The sequence below is a fragment of the Lepisma saccharinum genome, chromosome 29 (assembly GCF_977018435.1).
Source record: "Lepisma saccharinum chromosome 29, izLepSacc3.1, whole genome shotgun sequence".
Lineage (NCBI taxonomy): Eukaryota > Metazoa > Arthropoda > Insecta > Zygentoma > Lepismatidae > Lepisma > Lepisma saccharinum.
Window position 1 is genome coordinate 35,509,316 of NC_139257.1, and position 23,267 is coordinate 35,532,582.

The 23,267-nt window shown below is 39.2% G+C and overlaps 2 protein-coding genes across 3 annotated transcripts in view; one reads left to right on the plus strand and one right to left on the minus strand.

Moving 5' to 3' along the window:
• beta'COP (coatomer subunit beta') overlaps positions 1–9,710 on the minus strand; it is a 79,240-nt gene extending 69,530 nt beyond the window's left edge. The window contains exons 1-3 of one of the 2 annotated variants that reach the window (XM_083114807.1): positions 9,555–9,710; positions 7,938–8,096; positions 2,555–2,747 (exon numbers count right to left, since the gene is read on the minus strand). In XM_083114807.1, the coding sequence (XP_082970933.1) occupies positions 2,555–2,747; positions 7,938–8,096; positions 9,555–9,557 (355 nt within the window). In that variant the 5' untranslated portion in view covers positions 9,558–9,710. Of the gene's footprint in view, positions 1–2,554; positions 2,748–7,931; positions 8,097–9,554 lie in introns of both variants that reach the window. The other variant, XM_083114806.1, reaches the window with a different exon arrangement.
• A 233-nt stretch (positions 9,711–9,943) lies between these two features.
• The window catches only part of LOC145981514 (cytochrome P450 20A1-like), a 41,954-nt gene continuing 28,630 nt past the window's right edge, over positions 9,944–23,267 (plus strand). Inside the window, exons 1-4 of the mRNA XM_083114810.1 lie at positions 9,944–10,080; positions 10,504–10,618; positions 11,469–11,521; positions 12,868–13,037. Coding sequence (XP_082970936.1) covers positions 10,547–10,618; positions 11,469–11,521; positions 12,868–13,037 — 295 coding nt within the window. The 5' untranslated portion in view covers positions 9,944–10,080; positions 10,504–10,546. The remainder of the gene's footprint in view (positions 10,081–10,503; positions 10,619–11,468; positions 11,522–12,867; positions 13,038–23,267) is intronic.

A 23,267-nucleotide genomic window follows, 5' to 3' on the forward strand; every position in this document is an offset into this window, starting at 1 on the left:
AACAGTGCTTGTTGATTCTGATGTTCAGGGCTGTGGATGTTTTCCCCCAGGTAGAAGTCACCACAGATGTTGCAGATGAGGATATACAGGGGATGGACAAAAATATGGAAACACCTGGTATAAAACAGGTAGCCATTTCAAACACGATTTGCATCTGAATGATAGGTGGTGCTGTGGTCACTGGCACTTCCTACGAGGTATACACCCTGGCCAACCTGACAGATGGGCCAGTTACAGTTCAGCGACCGGTCCGTGCAGGTTGTTGTGAATCATGTCTGAGATGACAGAGTTTCAAAGAGGGCAAATTGTGGGTGCGCGTATGGTGGGAGCTTCCGTGACAAAAGTAGCGGAAATGTTTGAAGATTATGACTGCCTACGAGACTTCCGGAAAAAACACATCAGCGAAGCACCAGCGCGGACGCAAGTGTGTGTTGCGTGACAGAGATAGACGCACATTCGGTAGGATTGTGACCAAGCAGAAGATCACCACAGCTCCAAAAGTCACTGCTGAGCTGAATACAGTGCTTACAAACCCTGTTAGCATCAAAACAGTCAGAAGAGAACTCCACAAGCAGGCTATTCATGGCAGATCTGCAATTCCCAAACCACTCGTGACTGTTGACCATGCTGCTAGATGGAGACAGTGGAGCAACGCCCATAAAAACTGGACAATGGAGCAGTGGAAGGCTGTAATCTGGTTGGATGAGTCATCCTTTACATTGTTTCCAAATGCTGGCCGAGTGTACGTGTGGAGAACGCCAGCACAAGCGTACGATACAGACTGTCTGTTACCGAGAGTGAAGAATGGCGGTGGTTCAGTGGTGATTTGTTCCCAGATGGTGATGCAGTGTTTCAAGATGACAGAGCCTCTGTTCATACAGCTCACATCATCCAGGACTGGTTTGATGAGCATGAAGATGAAGTGTCACATCTGCCATGGCCTCCACAATCGCCAGACCTCAATATTATTGAGCCCCTGTGGTCGGTTTTGGAGACCAAGGTGGGAGCCCACTTCCCACCACTATCGTCTCTACAACAACTTGCAGCTGCTTTGGAGGAAGAATGGTACAACATCCCTTTGACAACCATACCTGACCTGTATTTGTCCATTCCACGTCGACTACAGGCCATTCTGCGTGCCAAAGGTGGTCCTACTCGATATTAATAAAGGTAATGTGCATTTCTGCAGGTGTTTCCATATTTTTGTCAATCCCCTGTAGATAAAGATTCGACATGTGGCAGGTTCTTTTGGCGTGGAGGGTGAATTTGCTTGTGGCAGTGTGGATGTGGAGGGTACACCACGAATAAAGCAGGTTTTGCTCATGGAGTGGTTGCATTTGTGAGCAGGGAGGAATTGGTTGTGAGTATGGGGTTAGGTGGGTGTTTGAAAACAACTGTGGGCTTGTCAGGGAAATATGTTTCTGGTGTTGAGTAGCTTGGGAAGGAGAGAACGTAGGGTATGTCTGATTTGTAGAGGCAGGGGTTGTATTGGATGACAAGTACATGGGGGATTGGTGGTAGGTTTGTTTGTGAGTTGTCCGAGGCAGCTCGGGATGTTTGTTTGGTGACCTGGATAGAAGGATATCCACCGTTGACCAGGTATTGGTGTAAGCGAAAATTGTAGTTCTGTCAGGAGGTGCGTGAAGTGTTGTCTCCTGAGAGTCAGGGAGAATGGGGTGGCTTTCTTCGTGTGGAATGGGTGGAAGCTGGAAATACACAAACAGTGTAACATTGATTTTACGTTGAACAAGTTGAAATGTAACAGGCAGGAAAACTTAAAATATAAAATTGGGGAACACAGAATTGAAGTTTCACTATATATATGTGGACTAATTTCTCCCAAAGCACTATTCTCTCGAACGACTATTCCTTCATATACATATTATATAAAAGAGTTGTTGGGACAACAGTATACTAGGAACATTGGTAGCTTAAATGGTGGACATAGGTCTGTTTACAGGTTGTCTACCAAAATAAGAAATCGAAAATTCTTGACTTTTTTTTTCCATTTTCTTGACCATTTTTGCTCTTTCTTAACATTTTATCGTTCCCCTACTTAGTTATAGTTTGAAATTAAGAGAATATATTTTCTATTTAATGAAAAAACCCTACTACAGGGTCGGTTAAGATGAAAACTGAAGCTGTATTTTAACAAGCTTCTTTTATTTTTTTTAACTTGCTTTCATTATTTTTATTATTAATAAATCTTCATAGCATGGTGCATAGCACAGGGGAGCACCCAAATTACTTTATTTAATATTTTTACACAACTCCACACATGCAAGAATAACATTCTTAAGAAACAAAGTACACAAATCATTACAACTCAATGCAATTTTAGATTTCCAATTTTTAAATTTAACAAATCCCATTACAGGAATATAACAATGAAAATTCACTATACTGTAAAAACAAATGCAAAAATTCTTGAGCACAAGCATGATTTCTTGACTTTTTCTTCACTGGTAGACACCTTGGTTTATGATTTGGCAATATTAGGATCCTAAATATCTAGTTTCCTTATTTCTGTCCTCAACTTCATAAACATACTCACCACTGCTTGTGAGGATGTACGGTTGTGAAGGGTGGACTGCGATGCATCGAACATAATCGGAATGCGCTTCAAAAGCATGGACCCTTTCCAAAGTGTTGTAGTTGAAGACTCGAACTGTCATATCATCGGAGCCAGTCACGATCCAGTTTTTCCTTGGTACAAACCTGGCAGCCCTAACAGGTAGGTCGCACACCTGAAAATACAAACAATAATAGTTTTCAGCATTTGAGTACAATTCTTACACATAATGCATTTAGTTTTGAGTAATTACAAAAATCTTGCAGTGCAATAATGCATGCTGCCCAGGTACGTAGCCAGGGGGAGGGCTAAGGGGGCTGAAGCCCCCCCCCAAATCCTACAAATATTTATTCATGATGAAAGTTGTGCGAATTACTCACAAATTTAATATATATATACACATACTAATAACTTATGTTTTGCGAGTATCTAGGTAACTCCTGCAATGTTTCGGGACGCAACTGCTCCCTTCTTCAGGCTGCTCACGCTTAGGTTATGTGTACATCATAACCACGTCGAACTCTCCATAGGTACAGGATATAGGATTGGTAAAAGGTGTGTGGTTGCAATACTTAAGTACTGCAGCACACACGGACCATGGCTATTCACAGTTTTAACATTCCAACGAGCAATTTCTAATTGGGGAAACAGCATGGTAGTCTGACGTGCACCTGTAATGGGATTTTTATTGTTTTTTTAACCACACACCTTTTACCAATCCTATATCCTGAACCTATGGAGAGTTTGACGTTGTTATGATTTATACATAACTTAAATGTGAGCAGCCTGAGGAAGGGAGCAGTTGCATCTCGAAACGTCGCAGGAGTTACCTAGATACTCATAAAACGTAAGTTATTAATATATATATATACAAATATTTAATTTAAAAAAGTGTATAGTGGTAATTAATTTTACTTTCTTAGCAGGATTAAACATTAGATTGAAAAAGTTTAGTGTATAATAGAGGAACCAGGCTATATTTTTATATTCTACCATTAAATCCAAAGAATAAATGGATTCAGAGCTCTCAAAATGTGCAATTTTCTTTATGAGGGGTCACACACACACAATTATGAGTAAAATTCGGCCCTAACTTTTCAAGCCTTCTTTAACGGAATATGTAAAAGTGAATGACAAAATACAATAACTATAATTTTTGGTACACTAACTGTACAAAATGTAAGAAAAATAAAGACACTTGTGTTGGATATTCACTCATACGGTGGATCGAGTAGGGAAGTCTTTCCATTTATATAATAATAATAACAAATAATTTGGATTAAAATTTGTTCTTTTTAATAACTTATAACATTGTAAAATGACAATTATAACCATGACAATAATTATCATTTCTACTAATCAAGTTTTACCAGTGGCCTGCCCCCTCTACAAATATTTCTGGCGATGCCTGTGCTCATAAGGGATGACCCCCAAAATAAAATCCTGCCTACAGGCCTGACCCTGCCAGGCCAGGTGTAGATGTGGTCGAAGTTGCCATGTATCAGGGTTTCTTTATCATACCCTGATGAATTGTAGGTGTACATAGAATAATATTTCCTGCATCTCCAAGAACAGCTCTTGTACTTACCACCGGACCTAGCACAGTAAGCTAGGCATGATTATCCTATTTACAAGAACTTTTTTTTGTATTGCTTAGGTTTGATTGAATTGGTGTTTTTAAGTCCACTTTATGCACAGTCAGGCTAATTGGGACTGGACTTACAGTTTAAAGTGGGATCCGAACCACTATGAGCCTCCACCGGGTATCGAACCTGGGACCCCTTGATTACAAGGTGACGATGCTACCACTGCGCCATCGGGGAGGCCTGTTTTGCTTGGGGCACATCCATGTGTTTCTTGATGAATATGTAGTGTTTGGAGCCAAGTGTAAACATCAACAGGTATATACTGCAGTAGATTTTTACTTGAAAATAGTTTAAAAATACTAGTTTCCTAGAGTATTTCATATGCAATTTCTACTGTAACACCGGGGATCTCAGTTTATCAAACTGAAGTATGGTTTGTACAGAATAAATAAAAAGAGATGCATGTCCTTTTTTCTTTGATCAAAAATGTACTACTGCAACATTACAAAAATGATTTTTTTTCCCAGAAACACCTTAAATTTCCCTGACATTTACAGAAAAAGTTAATTCAGTGACTGTCACAGGATTTCCAGACTGGTAGACATTCTGACCAGACACACTATGATTTTGAAAAGTAGCTTACGTGAGCCATCCGTGCTTTTCAGCGAGCAGCGGTTCGTGGCTTACTGTTGCCTCAGACCAGATATTAAGTGATCAGGCATGGATTCACAGGAGGGCTTTTGGATACTGCCAGGTTTTTGGATAGTGTATTATTATGCCTAATATTTTTGAAAACTCAAATGTCCTGTCCTTTATCACCAAATTTAATAGGCTCTAGAACATTTTTTAAAAGTTTGATTTAAGTCTGCTTTATGCTCAGATAGGCTAACCGGAACTGGACCTACAGTTTTGGATCCAAACCACTACGCAATGAGCCTCAAAAGGGGATTGAACTGGAGATCCCTTGAGAGAATAGGTCTTTGTTCATTTGTATCATAATGAACTGGGTTGATGTAGCTCACTCCTTTAAGGATGGATGAACTTGCTGCTTTAGAGCTTGATGGTAAAGCGTGAGAGGTAACAAATATACACTTAAATGGCAAAACACAACATTTGAGTTTAAACCCCTACAGCATGGTGAATGGAAATAACTGTGTCTTAATGTCTGGAAGTGCTCCCTCGAGGTGTCGAACCTCGGACTGGTTGAAACGAGGTGTCCGTTTGTGGTGCAAGTCTGGTAGCCAAGACTTTACTCCCTTTCTCCTAGACTTTTAGCTCATGCTTCTGCACCCTCTGAATGACTGACTTAGAACTGACCACTGACTTCTCTGTGGCCAGATATTTATTCAGATTGATTTTACTAAACAAATGCAGTTAGACCTCTTCCTGGTTTTCGCTTCTTTACATATTTACGTTGCTGATGACCAGGAAGAGCTTAAGAAATGTCTGACACTGAATTCCTGACTGGCAAGTTCCTGTCTGGAAGTGATGGCTGAATAACTGTGATTTGGAGGTTCATTGTATTGATGTTTCTAATTATTTTATAGATCGTTACGTATTCACTTTACTCCACATATCTCATCCTTCAGTTTACCATCGCAATGGGAGGAACTATTTTAACAACAATGAAAATCTATTCCAGTACTGGACGCATACCTTTTGCAAAACAATACTCTAATCTCTAAAACATGGAGGTTAGCTGATTCATGTTTAGATTACAAGATATTGTTTAGATAAAACAGTGTAAGTGTAGGAGAGATATGATACTTGGTGAGGTGAGGCACCCCTCCCAACTGTAACTTCTAGAGCCACAGCTGTAACTGATCAGGTGTTGGAAGCATTTAGGAATGCCATTTTAATTAATTTCACTTCGCTTTTCTGCCACTTTTGGCTAATCCCAAATATGAGGATGAGTGATTAAATTGATGAAGGGACACTCACAAATTTCATGCCCAGGCTGGGATTCGAACCCAGGACCCCTGGAGTTGTTGCTATGCTAACCACTCTGCCATGGAGGTCGGCGAATGTCATTTTAATGCTAAGAGTCATAAACCTGACCCACCTAACCTAACAACGAAAGCATTTAGCAGCATAGCATCCCATGCACATAAAACAGATGGCAGCAGGTCTGTATCCAAGATGTTGGGCCAAATCCATAATACAGGGTTATTCAAAAAGAATGGTACAAAAGTAAAGTTAATTTATTTTTAAGTGAAAAGAGATACAAAAGCAATTCTGGTGGGAAAGAAAGGAAGGTTGCAAATTTACCTGGGCAATTACAAATGTTGGATAAGAACACCCTGGGTAACACGGCAGATGTCAAAACGATAATCCATTTCTTGCCAGATGCATTCCAACATATCCTCGGTTATCAGCTTCACTGCTGCATGAGAGATGCACTGCTTTAAATTATCCAGGTCCTGTGGCAATGGAGGAACTTACACGGTGTCTTTCACAAACCTCCATAAAAAGAAGTGTCTGAGCTGTAACAACTGCCCCTGTTCGTGCAAATTCCATTATGCAATATGCTTGCTCTACCTTCGTTGTTGCCATTTTAGCTATCAACAACAAGTAGCGCCTCTAGCGCATTTTACATCAACTACAACCACAGGCTATAAATTTACAACCTTCCTTTCTTCTTTCCCAACAGAATTGCTTTTGTATCTCTTTTCACATAAAAATAAATTAACCTTACTTTTGAACCATTCTTTTTTAATAACGCTGTATAAGATCTGTCAATAAAGTAATGAGACTATTTCAACATACCTCCGTGTATAGATTCAATCTACAAATCAACTTTATCTCCTTCAAAATAGTTCCCTTGGAAGGACACACACAGCCAGAGACGTTGCTCCCACTCTTCATGGCGGCGCTGCAAGTCGATAACAGAATCACCTTCAGTTGATCCGTTACAACTTTATCAACACTGTCCACTATCGCAAAGTGGCGTCGTTTGACATAGATCCTCAATTTGGTAACAGGAAAAAGCCACAGGGACTCATACCCACGGAATAGAGGGACTGAGGACCCAAGGAATGTGCTTCTTAGCCGAAAATTCATTCACAGAGATCACGTATCCATTGGGGCATTGCCATGGTGAAGCATCCAAGTGCTGGAAATTCCTGGGTTAAAATTTAATGGACCGTGATATAGTTCACATCCAACTCGTCACCTATCATTCTTATGGCTAGTTGATGTTCGGTCAACACAAGAGCTCGCGCTCTTTTCAAAGTTAAAGGTCTTCCAGCGCAAAGTTCATCTTTAACATATTAACGATCCTACGAAAATGCCTTGGGCTATTTAAACACTTGTAACCTCGACAAAACATGCTGCCCATAGGCCTGTTTCATTTTTACAATCTCTTGCATGGCACTTTCCACGAGCTTCACACAAAATGAAATTGCACTATTACATTTCCGTAACACACAAAGACCACCATTTCATGAAAAACCACACTAACAATAACATATTCGTGCTAGCGACTTACAACTTGTACCAACGATCAATAAGATGATCTACCCTTCACTTGACAGGCAAACCTGCAGTAGTGTCAGATGTGGTGCAGTGTTGCCAGTCTCATTACTTTATTGACATACCTTGACCAAAATAAAATATCAAAACTAATTGCATACAAGATAAATTATCAAATTGCAGTGTACTTCTCAAGGGCATAACATAGTTGAAATGTTGATTTGCATGGAATAAATTTAATCAGTTTTGCCTTTAAGAAATATGTATTGCTACATGTGCATAAGTATGCAGATATTACTCACACTCACCTCAAATGACTTGACAAGCTGTTGGCTTTCATGGTTCCACACATGAACATTTCCATTGTACAAGGAGGCCAGCATCCAGGGCTCTGTGGGGTGGAGATCCACACATTTCACTCGATCAGAGCGAGCTGTAAGCTTTCGCTTAATATCCAATCTCAGAGGCTGCACAAAACAACAAATCATTAATTACAATTTTGTAATTACAATTATATAATTATAATAATAACTATAACAGTAACTTTGAGATTCATTTCAGATCCAAGTTCTTGCACAGCCAGGACAATTACATTTGAACATGACAGTACTTATAACACAACCATATTCGGTAACGGTTCATATTGTTGTATGATTTCTCCTAGCACAGAGACTAATTATCAAAGAATTTTGGAAATCATTGTCACACGAAATTTTAACCTTCCTTAAAGTAATGAGCGCTGTTTGGACTCGAAAAAAGTTATTTATGTTGAAAAAAACAACTTGAAAATTACCTTACGCACTTCTCATGGACAAGATATTCTCAGTCGACAAGTGACAGTAAATATTGTAGAAGCATGGGAATGAATGTAGAAGTAAATCGAAACCTTAGTAGAATGCATTTAGGGACTTTATTTTAATGCCAAGGGAACCAAACCTAACCTACCTAACCACGAGAGCATAAATTGAACAAAATATCAAGTGATCGCTAAAACTCCGCAGTATGTGTTAAGACATAAATCAAAATCGAACCATGTAAAAATTGCATTCGTAGCATGATGAAATTGCAATAAAACAAAAGTAACTTGGGCCGTATTTTCTAGCATTTGGGCATAAAAACATGCAGTTCATCATCATCAACATTTTCAATGTTTCAAGTGGCTCAAAGAACTTGCACACAAGAGGTGATCCATGACATGTACTTTGGTCTATAATACTTGGCATCTACACTACTTCACAGCATGTTGCACAAGCTAATTTAAATTCTCTGCTTCGGATACGTAGTTTATGCTCACGCAAATTAACCATTTTTTATCTTGGCCACATGCATTTTATAATTTACATGGAGTAGGATCACTTTTTAGAGAATGACCCATTTTTGGAGTGACATTTTAACTACAGATGCTGTGACTTATTGGTTGCATGACCAGCCAAATTATTTTTTTCTGCACTGCACACAGGCTCTGAGGAATTTTATTGAGACATAAAATGATTCACTTGTTCTCATTCTCTTTAATGAAATGGGAGCTTATACCATGATATCACCTTATACTAGGGAAATTGAAATACACCGAGTTACAAAGCACTTACATTTGATGACTGTCCATGTTTAAGATTTTTATAGCTTGTATTGTATATTCCTCGCTTTATATGACTGTACAATACACACACACAGCACTTGTCAGTATGACAAGAGGCTAAAGCTAAACCCACTTTCTACATTAAATCATCAGTTTCCTTTAGTCGTATGCACAAATTAAAGAATACCGCGGAACTGAAAATTAGGGATTGAATATGCAAATAAACAGAAAATCTGTATTTCAGATTCCTAATACGAAGGAAAACACCAGAAGTAACATACACCAATTATAAAAACATTTACATTACAGCCATACAAAGAACAACATGAACCTGTAAAGAACTTACCATTTTATCTAATGTGCGGTAATATAGTTTTTTTAAACAAATATTTCGTTGGTTAAGATAGCTACAAATATAATCTCCTCCTCATATAAATTTTCGGCAACACACCGACTGCAGTCACATATGAAATATCGCATCACCGAAGCAGACGTGGCTGAGCGACGCGGCGCGGAGCAGTGTTTCCAACTCCCATCTCTCTAAATCTGAAACGAAAACAACAAAAAAGAACACACATCTTCATGATCTTAAATTGTTGAATAAAAGTTTCAAAAGCACCATTATATACTTCTCACACATAAAACCATGAAAAATAATCACATGTCAAATTAAATAAATCCAACTGTTCTTGGTCTCGTTGTTTTGGAAATTTACATATGGCTGCGCTGCGGACATAGGCTGCCATGCTGCGGACTGATGCATGCAGAGTCGTCTGTTTAAGCTCAGTGGGCTAAATATTCTGTGGGTAAACAATTTTTCTCTGAATGGGCGTAAACTACGGGAAGATAAGACATTTCCCCCTTTTTGAAAGGTTGGGATTATCATTAATTTATAGATATGATCGTAGGATTATAGACTGTGTTTGAACTACTACTCACTATCAATCGCGTACTCATAATACAAGCAGCGTAAACACTAGAACTTAATAGCCCCAGGTTTGGGATGAACCTTGCACTTTGTGTATACTCTTTATTTCATTGTTTACCTCTTGTTGATTAACTAAGAAACCTGAAGATTGTTATGTTATTTAATGTAAAAATATATATAAAATTAAGTTCCAAACGAATGATAAGAAAATTAAGGTTGTTTGCATCAGTATTAGTTGTCAAACTATAAAATTATGTTTTGTTTTGTCATATGTGAGAAGCCGATCTGATGTTCTTTCCCTGCTCACAATTTGAAAGCTATGTTATGTCTGAAGCATTAAAGATCACTTTCTTTCATTTATTTACAGAAACTTGTTTTGGAGCCTGTAATTGCCACTTGCTCTAAACATCATGCTGTCATTTGCAATATTTGCTGTCACAGTTGTTGTGGTGCTACTGATTGCAGTGTTCTATTTCTATCCGGTAAGTTTATCCATGAAAATGTGTATGAATGTTGGCAAAATAATTTGAAAGTCTAGGTTTTTTGAGACCTTTTAACTGGATAAATTACTGATCTTTATCCATTCTGAGTATATCAAATCATTCCAGAGTACTGAATACCAAATCTGTGGCAAAAGCAAGATGAAAGTTTGCCTTGCTATTTATACATGCTATCTAAACGTGGCCCTGTAGTCTAAGGCGTCAGACTTTGGGCTCACGCTACGGGACACATGCTGGTTCAAGTCTCCTGAGGGAGGGAGGGTAACAACTTTTCTTTTGAGATTTTGGCCAGTGTATGGGACCAGTGACCACCCACCAGCATGAGGAAATTGGGGGGCTCCGAACGAGTAGCGTAACTGGTCATGGAAACCTACAGCAATGACTGTGAGTTTGTCGTGCTGACCACACATCACCCCCATAACTGGTTGGTTGATCTCCCACCTCTGCTGAGGCATGTGGAGGTGAGGCCAGCAGTCGGTAGTGACGCCTTGGCCATCAAGGGCTCTTGCACCATGGGTTATTATTATTATCTACATTTGGAAGATAATCATCACTCATCAGTATATTTTGTGAGGATTCATTTGATTGATTTATATTTAGTGGTACAGTTTCTTGTATTTCATGTCATTTAAGAACATTTTGAGCTTTGGCAGCCCCCAAAGTGCGTAGCGTTACAAAGCAGGAAGGTCCTGAACACAATTCTAGGAAAGACCTGAATGTTTCATTTATTGCATAATTAATAATTAATCCTCATTGTCGGCCTAGGGTGGATGAAAAGAGTCTTAAAAATAACCAAAATAGAAATAGTAAATGCTTTGTGTACTTCTTTCAGGGTTCCAGAAATAGACCATCGACTATTCCAGGACCAGATCCCTGTGATCCCAAGTGAGTAGATAATTTCAGGAGCATTTACCCTAGCTTACCCAAGGGGTTGCCTGTTAGGCCCACCACCTCTGTTTTTTTGATTTTTCACCTCTGAAAATTTTTGTAAAAAATTGAAAATAAATTACATTGTACCCTAGGTTGTTCCCAACATTTCTATATTATTTTTGTTCATGAAATTGTAAATGTAATGTAAATAGGAGGCAAAATGCACTATGTGGGCCTATCAGGTGCAATCTTTGAATGTGTGTTATTCAAGATGCTCATGCCAGTGAGAATGTACAGTTTGGTGGTAATTTTGTTAATTATTATTAACTACACCTTTATAAACAAAAATCCATTAATGAAAAATTATGATTTTTGTGAATAATTTTGTGTTCATTTTTGGTAACAGTTCGTTATATCGGAGACACATTATAATCGGATATTTTGTGTTTTGCATGGTTCGTACTTACCAATTGTGTATTGCAGAACATAGTTCAAGGTGTCATTATGCTTTTTACACGAAAACAAACACAATTTTTCACATAGAGAGTAGTTTTTGTTATTCCTTTTTTCGCTTCCGTAACACACAATATGGCAGGCAGTGGTTGACTAGCGTTGTAGGTATGCAGTGTTTCTAACCTTCACCGAAAAATACCTACTATTGTGTTCGTCACGTGTGCAAATTGTACATTATGCACGGGTAGCTGACGGATAGCCACACGAACCATTTCCGATAAGGTTTGGTTAGGTTAGGCAAGCATAGTTAAAAAAAGTGGGGTTGGAAACACTGACAGGTAGTTACGTCATTAAACGTATGCAGCATCCAGTTCACGTAACGAAAGCAATTGCACTTGTGCATCGGTGAGATATTTCGCTTGAAAAATACATGATTTCCCGGTCAAATAGATTCCACGATGAAAAAAATACCTTGACGAACGTAGTTTCTTCTATAAATATGAATAAATGTGTCTCCGATATAACGAACTGTTACCTCATTTTTTGCTGAAATTATATGAATATGCAAGTATTGGGTGTTCTTTGTGACTGTTCTTTCATCAGATTCATCATCACTGATCATTGCAAGTAACCAGAAGTGGCAGAAAAGCAAAGCAATGTAAAATAACCTAGTTCATTCCATCAATCAAACCATTGCTAAAGTAGCCTTTGGTTCACACAACTTAATTAAAAATAGTTGTCATTTTGAGCATGAGTCATGTAAATATTTTCACAAATATAATGAAAATTACTTCCATCTGGCATCATTTTAGAATGTCAAAAATGCATGTCATGATTACATCCTGTTAGTAAAGCAGGGTGATCAACCCAATTACTTGATTTGTAATGCTATCATTGTTTTATTACAGAGAAGGCAATTTGCCGGACATTGATCTTGCCGGTGGCCTTCACAATTATCTCGTTGAGCTCCACGATCAGTATGGTCCAGTTGTATCATTCTGGTATGGCTCCCAGCTGGTTGTCAGTGTTGGATCGGCAGAGGGGTTGAAGAATCAGGCACATTTGTTTGACAGACCACGTAAGTGTAACGTTTTCTCTATAAAGCAATAGTTTTTTATTTTCTTGTTGGTGCAAAGTCAAAGTTCAGTTTAACTCTTTACACATTGAGGTTGTTGTTGGAAAGATTTTTGTAATTGTGTACTGCTCTTACTAAAGTTCCATATTTTTTTAATTAGAATTGAATTACTGGGTACTTTAGTATTATACGAACTACCTCATTGCATTGGTCAAGTGATTTATTGCTTTGTGTAATTGTGTAATGGATATTCATTATGATAAGTATGTAACCTTACCTAACCTAATCAAATACAGTGTTGCTATTACGTCCATAAGTGTTTCTTTTGCTTCCCCAGAAAACAGGTAGCGTATAATACTAAAGTACCAATTACTGTTATTAATTTTGTTCAGCATTGATCAGGCATTAAGGCCATTCTCAAGAAGGTAATGTGATATGCAAGTTATACCATGCATATCACATCATCATAAACAAATCATGTACAACGTTAACAATAAGAAACTTCTTACATCATGTGCCGACATTATTTTAGTTAGAACACCACACAAAACAGATAAACAGCGCAATAAGAGAACCTTTAAAAAGTCTGTCCAAGATTTCGACTTCATCCCGGCATCATCAAGATTGAGAGACTGAAAGAGAAGCGGCAGCAGAAGTTCCGATGTCGCTTCTTCTTCTCCCGTCTGTTGACCAGCCGTGGTGATGATTCCGGGATGGATTGAAAAGCTTGGGCAGACTTTTAAAAAGTATATTTTATTGTGAGATTTGTCTGTTTTGTGTGGCATTTCACAAACTTGATGAACAAGTATGTTTATTATTTTACAACTTTTTCTATTCTTGCTTGTTTGTTGCCCTCTTTGCCTTTATTCCTGGGCTGACAGCCCCTTTGTTACTACACAGTGGGTTTCATGGTTAGCTATTGGTTTATTCTCACTTATACTATCCTAATATGGATCCAGAATAGGAAAGGGATTGAATCTACAAATATTAGAGCTAAGCCGTTACCACTTAAGCTGATAACCAATACTCTTAACCCCTTAAGTGTGGATGGCATAGATATACGCCCTCCACATTGTGCTGCTGTAGTGCAGAAGGTGGTATATATATACACTTTCTGTTTGTTTCAGCTATATTCGATTTACTGTGGCGTATATAGTCACACAGACATTTTAGTGAGATAGTTCTAGCTGTAGTAGAAACAAGAGATAGTAGCAAGAGAGGAAAAAGAAGAAGATGAAGCTAATTTCCCCCTTCTTCTTCTTTCTTTTCATCTTCTTCTTTTTCATCTTTTTCCTCTCTTGCTACTATTTTTTCTTTCTACTAGAGGTAGAACTGTCTCACTAAACGTCTCTGTGACTATATACGCCACAGTAAATCTAATATAGTTGAAACAAACATAAAGCGTATATATATATATACGTCTTGCACACTACAGCAGCACAATGCATAGGGCATATGCTGAATTTGACGAAAAAACTTCATTTTCCAGTAGCGACTTGTTCAACAAATTCCACACTTAAGGTGTTAATGTTTCTCATTGATATTGATGCATCAAAATTGTAACAGCGTATAAAGTCTAAGTATTTGGGGATCGTTGATAGGCTATGACAGCCGTTAGCCACAAGCTTGCTAAGTGAGAGGAATGTTGTAAGAGAAAGGGGGTAGCTCTGGAGAGCAACGTCGACACTCAAACTGCAAGGGGACTAGCCCCGTGAAATAAAAACACACGGACATATATTTAGAAACACTACCATTGACTGAACAGGCGGGGTGAGAAAGGACATATGGAATGTTCGTTACCTGAAGCTCGTTGGAAGTTCTCGTCCTTGGAAGTCCTTACTTCGATATGGTCGTACCCTGTAATAAAGACTGACGCAGGAGCACTTCTCGAGGCTCCTAAACTCTAGACTCGCGTATACCGATGTTCTAAATAATATTCTTCAACTTTCCGATCGTTCGTTCCTCCTTCTTAATTAATAATAACTAAGGAGCTCTCTCGCGATAACTGAATTGGTGTTAACTGAAAGCAACTCAAATGGAGTTCTTTCACAACCGCTGACTTCGATGGAAAACGGGAAACAACTAAGACAACTAAACAACAACTCTCACGACCTATTTAACTGAAATTCGAAGTATCGGCCGTTACGACGGTTGCTTCAATTGCATCCTTTGGCAACAGCAATTCTGAGGAAAAGTGCCGATTCCTGATTTCATTTTCTAATGTGGGCCTCCCAGATGGCGCAGTGGTAGCGTCGTCGCCTTGTAATCAAGGGGTCCCGGGTTCAATACCCGGTGGAGGCACAAGTGGTTCGGATCCCACTTTAAACTGTAGGTCCAGTCCCGATTAGCCTTACTGTGCATAAAGTGGACTTAAAACACCAATTCAACATTCATTTTCTAATGCAATGTCAGCGGAGTTCAACTCTGCTGAAGATCGCTGTCGCGATGAGCTTTTAAGAAGCTTTTTTTCAATGCTTCAGCGAGACTCTTTTTATAACATGATTAGCTTATTTATTTATGATGCCCGGGTCCTAGGTTCGATTCACGTCTGCGGCGTGATACAACAGTTAATATGTTGATTAATATTCTTGAGTGAGTACCCCAATTTTACATTCCTGGAATTTCCCTTAATTATATATTTAATCTTGATTGTCTCAACATAGCAGAATGTTATAAAATTTTCCTCAATTTAACATTATTCCACATTTTAAGATTTGTCAGCGTTCTTTCCCTGGAAACGTAAAAATGAAGTTCCACTGTATTTCGCTCCATTTACATGTAATGTATCCGAGTTTTGCTTCAAAATGTTCGAGAATTACATCAGAATATTAAAATATTTGTTGTGTTATCACAAAATACAGTTTTTCACACAATCTTGATGCATACTAAAAGGAAACTTTTAATTTTGTTTAACTTCCAGGATAAATACAAAAGGCTGTTCACTTTATATTCGACCATTTTTGACGGGTACTCACCTTAAGAGATACTGCACCACCACCACCGATCATGTTCTATTGGACACCCAGCATTATGGACTATCGCCCGGCATCGCAGTTTCCATTGCAGCAAGCTCCGGCACAGGACAGGCATGGGAATTCTGTCCCACTCCTCCCTGCAAGCGTTCCATAGACCATCCAGGGTGCACGGGTGGCGATGTTGAAGACATCGTTTCAACAGTCCAAATGCGCAAAAATCCATTGGACTGGCATCTGGGCTTTTCACAGGAATGTGTTCAAACGGAATGACACGAATTCCTAATTCCTCTGCCATTTCCTGATGAAAACGTAGTGATGTTCTGGTGGTATGACTCGAAGCCTTGTCCATATGGATCATCACCTGGTTCGTGTCCATTCCATACATTTGTGGGATGTCTCTCCGATAGATAGGTGTCAGAATGGAGTCTTGGAAGTATCTGGCATTCACTTTCACGTTTTTGTCCAGCTTGAGTATCATCAACTTACCCTCATAACCAAATCCCGTCACAGCCATCAAGCCACGAGGGAAACTTTCCCTGCACTGACGAACAAAGTTGCTGCACCCCTTGCCGTCAATGTCACGGTATGTGACACTTTGCTTGCTGCCCTTCTCCTGATGGTTTTCGTGGGTGAATGTTTCGTAAGGAGAGCCTGTTGTGTGTAACGGGCCACAATAGCTTTCGCAGTAGTCACTCCGAGTGTTACACAATGCGTACGTATGAAAACTTAGCATCGAAAAGGACCATTACGTAACCCTCCCAATACCGGTTGATTTTCGGCATCACTTGATAACATTCACTACCAACACTCACGCACCTACAAGGTCAGACACAACACTGCTCCCGCCAGCAGACCCATAGTTCCAGTATGATATGCCAGGTGGCAGCACCGAATCGACAATGGTTGGATATAAAGCGAACAACCTCTGTATACTCTGTAAAAGTGTTGCAAGATTTTTTTTTTGCAGACCCCAGAAAAGACCAAAATGCCGGAAAAATATTAGTAAATTAGTAAATTAGTTTTGGTAAATGAAGTCCAAGTGATACCACGGGTATCGGCTGATCCTGATACATTGCCATCAGTATCGACTCAGCCCTAATACATATGCAAATTATCTCAAATCTATTTAAATTCAAACTAAATTAGTAAAGTGTGTCTCAACATACAATACATTTTCTTAGGATCATATGCCAAGTTGTGGAACATAAAATAATATTTTTAGTGGAGTACACAAATAAACTATAGTCCTTTTTCATTTCCATTTTATGAAGGTAAAGTACAGCAAATAGTCTAGCCATCCATTTCGATGAAATCTTCCTTGCAACAGATTACCGCATTCCATAGCTTGCTTCCACTTGTACCTGGCTTCTCCATTTCACTGACACTCAATACTATCGTCGCTGTCCCACAGTTAAGTTCAAACTATTCTAAAAAAACTTCACAATAAAAGTCTAAATCTAGCAGATAAGTACACTTTCAACCCAAGAGGCATTCCGCTTACAGTGTATATAATTATGAGTATTGTTTGAACGATCGCTGCAACATACTCCCAACACTCATGGAGGGAAGGTAAGGTAAAAGGCACTTGTTCTTTCTTTCCTCTAAACCAGGGGCGCCGACTTGTCAAAATTATTTGGGGGGGGGGGGTGGTCTGATTACTGAAATAAGTTAATGAATGACTCACTCCCTCCCTTTTTAAAATTTTGGCCTCATTTGGAATATCGTAAAAGAATGAATTCATCAAAAATATTAAAATTTTCATTTACAGTTTGAATGTTAATTGTTCACGGAGGGATATGTCACAAGTTTCGTCAACCATAATAGCAAAATATTCCCGACTTTTAATATCTGCTACCATGGAGCGCAAAACAGATCTCCCTAATATATCAATGATCTCGTTCTGAATGTCTTGTGAGAGCCATTTGTAGCCCGAACATCCCATCCACTCTCCTAGTTCATGCACATCTTCTTTTGAAACTCTCTTTAGTAAAAATGGTAACAATACTCATAATTATATAACAGTTGGGCTGAAAAGTTTGTAGGCTAACATAGTAAAAAATATTTTTTTGACAAAATTCGATATTATTATTCAATATAGTTGCCTTCGAGGGCGATACAACGATTATAGCGGTCATACAATTTTTCGATGCCATTTTTATAGTACGATTTCTCTTTAGCCTCAAAATAGGCCTCAGTTTCGGCGATTACCTCTTCATCAGTGCTAAATTTCTTTCCAGCGAGCATTCTTTTAATTTCTGCAAACAGGAAAATGTCACTGGGGGCCAGATCTGGAGAATATGGTGGATGGGGAAGCAATTCGTAGTCTAATTCATATAATTTTGCCATCGTTTTCATTGATTTGTGACACGGTGCATTGTCTTGATGAAACAGCACTTTTTTCTTCTTCAAATGGGGCCGTTTTTTCGTGATTTCATCCTTTAAACGCTCCAACAACGCTATGTAATAATCGCTGTTGATGGTCTGGCCCTTTTTGAGGTAATCGATGAATATAATATCATGCGCATCCCAGAATACTGATGCCATAACCTTGCCAGTCGACTGTTGCATCTTTCCACGCTTTGGATTCGGTTCATCACGTGCAGTCCACTCGGCTGACTGTCGATTGGACTCTGGAGTGTAGTTATGGAGCCATGTTTCATCCATTGTAATATATCGATGGAAAAATTCGTGTTTATTACGGTTGAATATCGCTAAACATTGCTCCGAATCATCAAAACGTTGTTGCTTTTGATCGATTGTGAGCACGCGCGGCACCCATTTTGCACACAGCTTTTCATGTTCAAATATTCATGCACAATATGTCCAACACGTTCCTTTGATATTTTTAAAGTCTCAGCTATCTCGATCAACTTCACTTTACGATCATTTAAAATTATTTTGTGGACTTTTTTGATGTTTTCGTCGGTAACAGCCTCTTTGGGGCGTCCACTGCGTGCTTCGTCTTCGATGCTCATTTCGCCTCGTTTAAATTTAGCAAACCACTTCTCAACGGTTGATTTTCCTGGTGCAGAGTCCGAATAATGTTTATCAAGCCAAGCCTTGGCTTCAACAGTATTTTTTTTCGCCAAAAAGCAATGCTTTATTAACACACGAAATTCTTTGTTATCCATTTTTTCACAATAACAAAAGCTGCTTCACTCACAATGCTATATCTCATGAACTAATTATCCGGCAGCTGTGAAATTTATACACGTTAGTAGTTATACACGTTGAAGGTTAGTACTAAGTAAAAATCACATGGATTTAATTCTAGTAACGCCATCTATGAGTCAGCCTACGAACTTTTCAGCCCAACTGTTACTTAGTATATAGTAATATGTCATGTGTTTTGCTGTCTCTGGTCATAGCCCCCCCAAAGTTGATGGTTTAGCAGTCTCAGCCCTCAAAGTTGATGGTCTAGAACATTTCAAATGTGTATTTAAAGTTAAGTTCATGTGGCACAATTCAGAGTAAACTTTACAAGAGAAGCAAAATAATACATTAGATCCTCTTAAGCAAAATTATTTGGCGGGCTCTACCCCCACATCATTAACATTGGGGGGGGGCTCAAGCCCCCCAAGTCCCATGGAGTCGGCGCCTATGCTCTAAACTGCAACTAGACAATTATTGAATGTTCTGTTCGGGGAAAAAACAGTTGTACAAAATATTTGATATCTTGTCAATAAGGGGACCAAGGAAGATGTTTTTTTTAAAAAGGGGGCGGGGAGAAGAATGTAGGATGAAAAGTAGTCAATAAAGGGGCCAGAAAGTGAAATGTTTTAAAAAAGGGAAGTCAAAACCATGTAATCTTATTGGTGGATGATAATTATCAACACTGTTGTTATTTATTCCATGATCCGTGTTGAAAAATTAAAAAAAAAAGAGTTGCCTTTAAAACCAAGCTTGACCCAAATGATTCGCTGACCAATGACAGGTGCAGTCCTCCATTCATATTTGGGGGTTAGGCGTAGAGCTGACAACTCTGCACTGTAAAAAGACATGTCAAGAAACAGCAACATGAGGCCATGGATGTTCCTAAGGTAAAATATTGTGGTCTCTTTATAAACTTCTGTCTTCTCGTTTAATATCTAAGAAACTAAAAGTTAAAGTATACAAAACAGTAATTTTGCCTGTATTATTATATGGATGCGAAACTTGGTCCCTTACATTGAAAGAGGAACATAAATTGAGAGTATTTGAAAATAAGATCCTTAGGAAAATATTTGGACTTAACCTTTTGAGTCCCAAGGCCATTTTCACACGTAACCCCCTTGGTCCCGAGCCAATTTTGAGCAAAATGCAGAGTTTCAATTAAATGAGTGTGGATCGGAGGATAATTGCCCTAGAGAGATGAGTGCTATACCATTGTACGCAGAATGAACCAGAGATTCAGACTATATGAAATTTATGCAAATTCGGCGTATATGTGGCGGTGGGGAGGGGGCTAACTCTCAAAATTCCAAAATTTCGGGGGGAAAAAATGGGGTCCCCCTTCCCCTCCCCAAGAAAAAATACATGACAGTGTAGACATGCACATGGAAATGATTGCTGACATGTATAGAACACATTAATATTTGCATTATTATCATATGACCAATGTAACGTGAGTTGTACTCCCAAAAGGAATGGTCGGCACGCCACTGATTCAAGCTTCAAAATGCAGCGGTACCTTGAAATGACTTTAGCTCAGAGACTATTTGCCCTGGAGATATGAACGATATACCGTTGTACGCAGAATGAATCACTGATTCAGACGATATATAATTTATGCACATTTGGCATGCATATGGAGGGGGAAAGGGGAGAATACCTTGAAAAATATACATTTTTAAAGAAAATAAGGGGTTTCTCCCCCCCCCCTGAAAAAAAGGATATGAAAAGTTCAAAATGCACATAGACATTATTGCTGGCATGTAAGAAACAGAAAAATATTTTCATCATTGTCATAAGACCAATATTACGCGAGTTGCAACCCTGAAAAAAACGAAAGGCTTGTACGCCACTGTCTCAAGCTTCGGAATTCAGCAAAATGCAGAGTTACATTGAAATGACTATAGCTCAGAAACTAAATGCCCTAGAGATATGAAAGATATACCATTGTATGCAGAATGAATCACAGATTCAGACAATATATAATTTATGCACATTCGGCGTACATATGGAGGGGCAAAGGGGGGAAATCCCCTCAAAAATACTTTTTTAAAAAATGCTGTCCCCCCCCCCCCCCGAAAAAAGAATGTCAAAATGCAAAATTTACGCAAATTCGGCGTATATATTGTTGTAATCCCGTTTTACCTGGGATCTGAGGTCACAGGGAAGTTTCATTTAAACATTTAGGTAGAGCTTAATAATATCTGTTGGCTGAACCTGCTCCGTTAGGAGGGTAGAGATATGGAAAGTTGGTGTAAAGGTTATTCACGCTTGTTCATACCTGGTAGGTGTGTGTGATGTCTTGTCCTGATGCTTCTCGCAGACCGAATCGTGATAGTTGCCAAGGTTCTATCCAGCGACCCTCAGCTCACCAGACCGAGCGATCCCTTGCGACTTGTAGCATGCTAGGCAGCGGTAACTCCGTGTTCCATCGTCGTAGTTCAGCAGTGTAATGTGTTGTAAAGTATTAGACTAATTATCCATGTAGCGTCGATGAGTGTCAAGTTCTAATAGAGAGCGAGCTCCGGGTAGGAGCTTGCTTTTATAATCTCAGGCGTCGAAAGGTTGTTAAACCTTTTGAACACGATGGATCTTGTTTAGATCCACGCGTTTGCCTTCCAGTTCCTTGTTTAACGGAAGTTACAAGTTAGCGCATTCTTGGGATCACTCGCTGGTCGGACAAGTTCAGGAAATAAACAAGTGTGAATATTAACATGACGATGTTTTCTCGGTTTAATAATCTCCATATCTCTACATTCTCCTTGTTGAGATAATCGAGCCAATCTGTGATGGTCGACTACCTTCCTCCGGAGTAGGTTATATTTAAAAATTATTATTTATTAACATATCAAACTCATAGAAAACCAATACAGCAAGCCAATCACTAGAAGAATCACATCACCGTAAAAAAAATTGAAATCACCAGAATAGTCATATCATCAAAAATAACGTAGCACCAAACACCGTTGAGAAAAATATAAAAACACGTAGAGAAAAAAAATTAAATTGTAGGTCATAGCCTCTTATAAACTCAAAAAGTACGAGCACAATAACTAAGTCTTGAGGCATGGATAAAAATAATTACATAAGTGTGACACTGAACTAGTTTTGATTGAATGATGACAGCACGATAATAAAAAAAAAAAACACATGTCAGCACAGTGTGAAGAAACGCCGGAAACCGCACGCGGTTGTATTTACTGTTTGCTGAGTTCAAAGTACACTCGGCATAACACACGATGCTGGGCGGAGCCTTGAGGTATGTTACCATGGCAACGCTGTAGACTGCATGTCGCCATAGGCTGGACGTTCTGTGCAGCTGACGATAAAAAAAAACACAAAAGAAAGAGACGTATCTCTAATCCAGTATGGGCAGCATTCATGGGCACAAACTTTGGCACTGTAAAGGACATGCGTGTGTACTAATTGCGTGTGCCTTACGGTAGTTGAAGTAGCTGAGCACCGGAACACTTTGAGCCGATGAAAAATAACATATGCATCATATGACGTCAGGAAACAAGAGCAGGATGCACTCAGTGGGAGGGGCCTTGGCGATGTAGGTCACCGTGACGTCATGGAAGTTCAGTCTGGAAGTCAAGTTTGCGATGGCGCTTCGGGGCAAGAAACGTCCTGAGGAAAGCGCTCCAGTTTTGGGTCGCAGCTTGGGAGATGGAAAAATCAGCCATGGGGTCCAGACGGGAACGGGTCCTTTGGTGCTGGAATTCCACAAAATCGTTGTCAGTCTCTGCGATGAGCCTCGGTCTCTCGCTCGGTGGTACAAGCCGGTGGTTGTCATGAGTCCGGCAGCATCCGTGGCGATGAGAATGAAACAAGCGTAAAAGGGAAAAATTAGGAAAAAGCAAAGGTAGTGGAGCAGAGTTACAATAAATGATGACGGGTTATAAAATCAATTGAAAAAGGACTTTCAGATAAAACTGGTGAATTATTTTGGGGGGGAGGTGAGGTAATATCTAATCGTAGGGATGGCGAAGGGGCGTTGTTGCTTATATGATGTAGAGTTTTTTAAGGGGGCCTGTTTATGATTAACAGGTTTACCTGAAGAAAAGTTCGCCAACAGGGGGGGGGGAAGTTAGAATAGTCGGCTTAG